Source organism: Tyto alba, unplaced genomic scaffold (genome assembly GCF_018691265.1).
Source record: "Tyto alba isolate M040663 unplaced genomic scaffold, T.alba_DEE_v4.0 Super-Scaffold_6, whole genome shotgun sequence".
NCBI classification, from domain to species: Eukaryota; Metazoa; Chordata; class Aves; order Strigiformes; family Tytonidae; genus Tyto; species Tyto alba.
The window spans coordinates 3,942,819-3,950,647 of record NW_024881327.1 but is presented as its reverse complement, the minus strand read 5'-3'; the positions used below and the strand labels follow the sequence as shown (position 1 = coordinate 3,950,647).

The 7,829-nt window shown below is 47.3% G+C and overlaps 1 protein-coding gene and 1 long non-coding RNA gene across 6 annotated transcripts in view; one reads left to right on the top strand and one right to left on the bottom strand.

The window, feature by feature from the left end:
* Positions 1 to 437: 437 nt before the first annotated feature.
* Positions 438 to 2,638, bottom strand: LOC116965465. Of its 2 annotated transcripts, none has more exons than XR_006167043.1 (2): positions 2,266 to 2,638; positions 438 to 1,677 (listed from the first exon to the last, which is right to left on the bottom strand). It is a non-coding gene; the product is annotated as an uncharacterized LOC116965465 (long non-coding RNA). The 2 variants fall into 2 exon arrangements; XR_004409378.2 differs by lacking the exon at positions 2,266 to 2,638 and adding an exon at positions 1,824 to 1,938.
* TLL1 (tolloid like 1) overlaps positions 887 to 7,829 on the top strand; it is a 141,110-nt gene continuing 134,167 nt past the window's right edge. For 2 of the 4 annotated variants that reach the window (XM_042808321.1, XM_042808325.1), the window contains exon 1: positions 1,754 to 2,082. In XM_042808321.1, the coding sequence (XP_042664255.1) occupies positions 1,926 to 2,082 (157 nt within the window). In that variant the 5' untranslated portion in view covers positions 1,754 to 1,925. Of the gene's footprint in view, positions 1,040 to 1,753; positions 2,083 to 7,829 lie in introns of those variants that run through there. The other 2 variants (XM_042808323.1, XM_042808322.1) reach the window with 2 other exon arrangements.

The following is a 7,829-nucleotide window of genomic DNA, read 5'->3' as shown; positions in this document are numbered from 1 at the left end:
GCTGCCGTCTCGGGGGAGGGGAGGAGGCAGGCAGGGCGGGAGGGAGGGAGGGAGATCTTTAGCTACCTATATATATATATATATATATATGAGCGTATGTATTTTTTTCTTTTCTGCTTGATCTTATTTTATTCCAGCAGCACGTATCTCCACCCCTCCTCCCGCCTCCCCCCTCCCTCTCCAGGTTGATCGGCTGAAAGGAGGCTTTGCGCGCTGATCCCTTCTCGGGCTTTAAAACAAAACCCGGCCCCGCGCAGCCGGCAGCGGCTCGGGGCGCAGCGGGACACCGCGGAGCGGCGCGGAGCGGGGCGGCGGCTCCCGCGGAAACTTCGCTTGGAAAATAAACCTCCACCACTTTCCTGGAGATCCACGTGAGAACAGGAAAGCCCGACTGCAGGATCTCAGCGCTGCTGCTGCCTGCTGCAATTTTACTTTTCGTTTGCCTTGATTTTTTTTTTTTTTCTATTTGTTTGTTTGTTCTTACTTTCATTTTGGAACGGGTTCCCAGCTGCTTGGCTGAACTTCTGGAAACCAATGGACCTCTTATATTGCCTTCTTCTGTTTTAAACAAACTATGGACGCTTAAACTTTTCTCTTTCCCCCTCCCCCTCGCTCCTTAACCCCCACCCGTCAGCTCATGGGGCTAACACTGCAAAGCAGCCGCAGCAGAGGGAGAAATACACAGCCACCGATTTATTTTCCCGTCTCCTAATTTGCAGTTAATTCTTCTCATCGTCCTCCTCATCACCCATTCTCTAGAGCTGCCTTTTTTTTTTTTTTTTTTTTTTTTTTTTTTTTTGGCTGGGCTGTGGGTGTCGATCTGCGCATTGTTTTATCTGATCTCGATTCTTTTGTTGTTGTTGTTTAAATGCCATGCACTGCTTATCTCGAGAGAAAGCTATATGGAGATAGAGGCATATAGTGAATGCGCGTGTGTTTCCATAAGACTATCAAGGGAGCAGATCAGAAGCAGCCCGGATCCTGACCCTGACTGTATGAATAAGTAAGCAGGATGCTGACGACTGTGTGTTAGTTGCCTGTAAGGTTTTCGTAAGTTAAAGGGGGACGGAGGAGGGGGGGGGGGGGGGGAAGACCAGAGACAGCTTAGAGTGTTTGTGCGGCGGGGGGGAAGCTCTGACACTTTGCTCCCTCCGGCATAGCTGCTGCCTCCCATCGCTAGGGCTCCGCGGTTTGCTCCAGTGCACCCCCTTCCCCATTTCCCCCCCCCCCCCCCTTTTCTTTCCTTCTTCCTTTCTCTTTCCCCCTCTCCCCGTGGTAGTTTGCTGATGTGCAGCCCGGTTCCATCTTCTGGCAGCAGCAGCAGCGGGACCGGGGTCGGCGGCGCAGCGGAGCGCGGGCCGGGCGCGGAGCGGGACGCGGGCAGCGGCCGCCGCCGCCTCCTCCTCCTCCTCCTCCTCCTCCTCCTCCACCTCCTCCTCCTCCGCGGGAAGTTTGGCTGGGGTTTGACAGAGGCGAAGGGACGCCCTGACAGACAGGATCTCCCGGCCTGAGTCCACCCCCCCCCCCCCCCCGCCCGCGCCCACCCACACACCCAGCGACTTCTCCCCGGCGGGGTGGTGGGCTGGGGGCAGGAGGGGCAGCGCCGCTCATGCTCCCCACTCTGTGTTGCACCCGTCTGAGTGGGGCTGCCTAGGGAGCACCGTCTCTCGGAAAAGCCTTCAGGTGGAGAACGAGGAAGAGAAAAAAAAAACCAAAACAAAAAAAAAAAAAAATCAACCACCCCACCCCAAACCCACCCACCCCCCCCCAAAAAAAAAAAAAAAAAACAAACAACAACAAAAAAAAACAACAAAAACCCAAACCCTGTGGTTCCTCCATCCCTCCTTTCCCAAACCGGCGTGGACAGCTGAACCGGCCGCTTAATTCATCCGCACCCTGCCCGCCGCCTCTTTGCCCGAGGGAGGATGAAAATGCTTTGCTGGAGGCTGGCACTGTGGCTGGCCGGGTGGACTGTCTGTGGGAAGCCTTCCTCCTGCTCTGGCCTTGATTATGACTACACTTACGATTTCACTGAAGAGGATAAAGCCGAGGCGATAGATTATAAGGATCCTTGCAAAGCCGGTAAGTGACTTCCACGTCTAATAGAGCTCCCCACCCCCTCCCCAGATGGTGACTTTGTCTCGGCTTTATTTACGGCGGGGTGCGTGAGGGGGGAGCCCCGGGCTCACCTGCTCCCTCCCGGGGTAACCGCGGCGAGCGGAGCCGGAGCCCTGCCACCCCCCCCCCCCCCCCCCCCCGCCTCACCTGTACCCGGGACCTGCTTTTCTGGGACTTCCCACTTCCCCGGCGCCTCCGGTTTGCGTGGGAGAGGGGCGCGGCGGCGGGCAGGGCAGGGCTGGACCGGCCGCCTCCGCTCCGCTCCGTTCCGCGGCCCCGGGACCCCTCCGGGCTCCGCGGGTGGGGGGGGGGGGGACGCGGAAGTTTGCAGCGGGCATTACGGCGGGGGAGAAGGGGCGGGGGGGGGGGGCGCTCAAAGGTTTCGAGGCGGGACCGTGCCCCGCGGCACCACCCGTGGGAGCGCGGAGCGGCCGGGCCGGGCCCCGCCGCCGGGGGGTGGGGGCTCCTCCCGGGGCCCGCCCCGCCCCCGCGGCCGCCTCCCCCGGGGCTCCCGCTCGCCTCCCTCCCGCTCAACCTGTCGCCCCCCCCCCTCCCCGGGCCAGGCAGCCCTGGGAATACGTGGAGGATTAAGTGGGCGGTGGGAGCTGGGGGGGGGGGCGGGACGTGGCGAGGCGCCGGGGGCTCGCTGGCTGCCGGGGATTCAGCCGGGCAAGTCCACTCGGGCGTATTTTATCACCCAAATAGTACGCGGGGGGGGGGGGGGGGGGGGGTTGGTCTCCTCCAGCGTGCACCGTGGGGCCGCTGCCGTGCCCCCGACCCCTTTCTAAACCGTGCGGGAGCAGCGGAGCTGTAGCCCCCGCTCACCTCGCAGAGCGACGGAGTGATTTTCTGGACCGTTTCCCGTGCGGGTGTAGGACCTGAGCCTCCTGAGCGCCAGGTACAACTCGCCGTCCGTTAAAGTTCGCAGCAGGCTGCTCACTGGCCCCGGGACCGGGCTCACTGGTGTTTCAGCAAACAAGTGTATCTCGATGATGCTCCCCACTGCCAAAAAAAAAAACAAAAAACAACCAACCCCCCAAAAAATCCAAACAAACAAAAACGTGACGAGCAAGAGCGGTGGTCCATTCCCTCCATTCCTTACATCTCTGTTGTTAAAAAAGAGTTCAAGTTTTCCAGCAGCCTCCTTTGCATTAATTAGTTGGTTTATATTCCGAAAACTAGTTCAGCCAAAGGTTGTGTTCACTATGTCTGTGTGGTTTTGTGTAATTTATTGAGGAGAATGTGGTGAACATATATGCCAAATATGCAGACACTGTGTTTTTCTAATCACAAAAATATTTTGTTCCTAAGTGTGAATTGTTAGGTCTTACTTGCTTGCAACTGAGGAATGCTCAAGTTCAGAAAGAGTAGAAGCAACTACAAGCAAAACATTATTTTTCCCCAATTAGCGCTCACAAATCAATATATATAAAGTAACTGGTCATAGTTAACTTGAACTCTTCTGGTCTGTAATTATTTAGGAAGATTCATATCCATCATTTCATATAATGAGAAAGGTGTATTTACTCTGGTGTGGGATTTTCTTAGTACTTCTTGTTTCATAGTGGGAATAATTAAATTTTATAATTAATGATACAAAGTGTTTTAACGTTATGCATGAGACAACACGTAAGAGACTATGCAATATTATCAGTGTTGACAATTCTCTGCTATCGTTTTGGTTTGTTTTGTCTGGAGAAAGAAGCATTTGTTGGGAAAGTTTGTCCCACTGAAATATTTTAAGGAAGCTGCTGCTGCTGCTTCTCAAGGTGCTTGGTTACTACTGTGACAAGGGACAGGTAGATGTGTGAAGACATAGTTGTGTGTAGTTCCTGTTAGTTTTAAAAGCAATCAGTTGGAAGTTTTCTATTCAGTAAATAGTCAATTCATATATTTTTTTTTTTTCTTAGTGTGTGGCAGTTCATCAGAAATGAAAATATGTGCCACTGCTGCACACTGGGTTTGTACCATGTACCAATTGTTTTTAGCAAAAACCGGAATGTTTATATATATATATATATATATATTTACGAAACTGATCCTCCAGCAGTATTTCCCAATTACTTTTCCTGCTAAACCTTCACTAAAGGCTCCAATTAATCTTAGCCTGTGAAGTACTGATACCTGATCAAAGGTGATGGGGGGGTAGCGGGTGCTAAGCCTCTTTTAGCAGCAGAACCCCAATGTATGTTCTCCCCAGGTCAGGTTTTACCGTCTGGGGTGGGTTTTGGACTCCCACGAGTACTGGTGTCTGACATTCGGATGGTTTCCACAGTGAGGCCCTAAAGAAGGACAAAGCCAGGCTTCACACTCAGGGGTGTGAGGTGTTCACACTCGGGTTTGTGTGGTTGCTTTATGTGTGAGATAACAGGGTAAAACAAGATAATCCTCGTTGAGATTGTGTTCAGTGTATGCAAACTTTGTATCTTGGATATAATTAACACCTGCTTTTACTGCATCTCTAGGGCCTACAACTGAGGCTGTAAAAGTGCTTTTTTTTTTTTAGCTTTTCGGGCAGTTGGGTCCCAGATATAGGTGAATTTCTGCAACTTGGCAAAATGGGGGGAATGCCCAAAGTCAGCTAGGGATTTACCTAGTGACATACTTCAGAAACTCCAGTGAGGTCCATGCAGGTTTTACAGACGCGCTAGAGTGATTTGACCTACCACGGTTTGTGAGCAAATAAAATGCTTTGAAACCACCCACAACTCGGATCCCCCAAAGATGCTGATGCAAGATGGATTCACCTGCACTTTAAAAGTTACTCGCCTTCTGTTTGTCTCCAGTGAGTAGCGTTTGCTGCTTAGTTTTTATTCCATAGACCATGAGAAAACATTTGTGTTCTCACGACAGAAAGGACAGTACACGAGGCCTTAAATATATTTATAATTCTATATAGATAACTCTCTATAGTCCTAGCTCTGTTGAATGAATCTTCTTTTGGTCGGTCTTTTTTTCCCTGTTTTTCCCTTTTGTGGAAGAGCTAGAGAAATTTACCAGAAACAGAACGAGACAGCCTCTGAGAGGTTATTTATAGGTATTCTGTGGGATTATTTATGAGTATTCTGTGTGTATTTTAACATTTTCATAAAGAAGGGATCGTTTTAGCCAGTGTGTCTAGAGTCACACTGTTACTTTGACTTAATATTCCCAGAAGCAGCATAGTGCAGGATGCTATGGAAGCTGAAAAGCACATTTTCTTACGATGTTTCCAGCTTTGTGAAAAATCTACAGATAGCAGGAGTCTGACAGATGCACAGTAGGGTGAGGAGTTGTTTCTGGAACTGATGCTTTCGACTGCATCTAAAACTGCAGCGATTTTATGCCACAACCTCAAAGTTCAATCTCGGCGGTGAAGCCAGCACCTTGGGAGCCCTGGGGCAAGGGCTCCGGGGACGGGAAGAGCCTGGAGAGATGTTGTGACGGTGTTGAGGAGACGAGTGTTGGTAAGGAAGCCACTGACATTGTGCGGAATAATGTGATGAGCTGTGTGGTTTCCTGAGCGTTTGTCTGCAGACCTTTAACCTATGGATGAATTTTGGGTCATGCTACTTCGCCTTATAACAAGTATCCTGGTATCCTGGCATGCCGTAACAGCGGGATGTGATGTAACGTAGCTTCTGGGCTTCTGATGTCTCGGATATTTCCTCGTGTCTCTCTGCAGGATATTGCCCTCAGTGTTTGCCATTGTGAAGTTCAAGTGTAAGGCATTCTTAGTGCATCTTCAAGATCTAATTCGCCAGAAGATGTGAAACCGGGAATGCCGTACTCATCACAATGTCAGGTTTTAAAGAATCTAAGAACATAGATCATCATTTGCATAAATCAGGTATTAGTCAAAAAAAAAAAAAAAAAAAAAGCCCAGTTAGATTTCAGTGGGCACTATCAAGCTTTTTGTATTGCAGCGTGTATCTGCATTTATCCGTTGATTCTTGATTTTTTTTTTTTTTTCCTATTCTTACAGCAGCTTATAATATTTTAAGGATATCAGTTGAGAAGCATACAGAACGGATAGGAAAAGAATTTCCCATCCTGTAATACTTGTTCATAGTCTGCACTTACTTGATACTAGAGGTTTTTTGAAGACCTGTGTTTTATTTCCCTAAAGCAAAAACAAAAACCGAAATAGAGAGATACTCTGGTGTCATCTTCCAATTAAAATACTGTGAACAGTGGGAGATCAGGCAGTGAGTCTTATCTTTGTTGCATATCCACATCGCTGAGGACTGTTCCAGTCTCTGGACTGCTGGCCGTCCTCAGATAAATCTCTTTTAGCATTTCTTCTGTGAGGTATTTAACTTCTTAATGAGAATGTTAAAGGTTTGGGGAATAGGCTTAAACTTTAATTCCCTGATCTATTGTTTTTCCCTTCTGTGGGCTTTGGTTTGCTTTGCACTAGAAATTCTGCCTTACACTGGGGAAGCTCTTCCCAATGAAAACTTAATTGAAACTTCTATATTGTCACTGTAATTAGTTTGGATTACTTTTTTTTTTTTAAACACAAAACACTTAATTGGGATTTTTTTTTTTTTTCTTTCTAATTATGCACGAGTTGCTTGCCTTGGAAGAGAAGCTTTTATTTTTGTTCCCCAGTAAAGCTAGATACAAATGTCAAAAGAATGATAGTAAATACAAACAATTAGATTTACAGCTCCATAACTTGGAAGTTGGTTAGCTTGCTGCTGTTTGACTAAGAGTAACTTCTGTATGTATGTGCGCCTGCTTGACATTAACAGAAAAGTAAGAAGGACCCTCCTCACTGTGTCCATTTGTCACTGGTGAGAATCTAAGGAACTCACTTGGGTTTTTTTGCACCTTTATAAATAATAATTTAAAAAATTGTGGGTTGTCTGTAATAGGGATACTAGGTGTGAAGCCTGGTTATATATTTTATTTGTAACGTATCTGAACGTGGAAAGGTGATGGTAAATGTTAATTATTAGACGGCATCATCTGTAACTGCAATTTAACTTCTGCTTGTTGATGTTGTAGCAGCAGCCTTCTTATACTGCTAGGTTGTGAGGCTTTTTTTAGTTTGTGTCTTATATTCTGGGACATGTGTTTTTAGCTGTCAGCATGCTAATTGAGTAGTCCAGTAATAGGAAAGTTCTTAAAATCTGTGCTTATATGTTTTGAATCTGTTTCATGATTTAGATAATTGAGATCTTTAATCTTTATGCTTCAGCCATGAAGTAAATTCTGAAAGATATCTTGTGCAGTTTGTACTAATATAGATGTTGTACTGTTAATATCACTTGCCAGATTGAGAGAACTGTGACTATTCGTGTAGTAAATGCGTAGTGTAGGCAGCTGAAACAGAAACAAGCTTTTCTGAATAGTCTGTCCCAAATGGCTTCTATCCTGCTATGGATAAACTTATAGGGTAAATCAGACTACTGAAAAACGTAGTTTTTAAGTTTGTGTGGTTTTTTTTTTTTTTTTTTTTTTCCCCAGTGTTCTCGGCCGTTACGTTATCTGTGATGCCCTCTAACGTGGTATCTCAGTGACCTTGAAAGAGATTTGCGTGAACATTTAAGTTATTTTTCCCCTTGGCTTCATGGAAGAGATTAATTCAGTAGTGAAACTCTGGGAAAACTGTATTAAATAAATATATTTGATGTTCTAACACTGTGAATATCCTTCCATACCAAAGGCTCCATTTCATGTCCAGACCACTTTCCATGGGGATCTGTTTCTGAATATATTTCCGG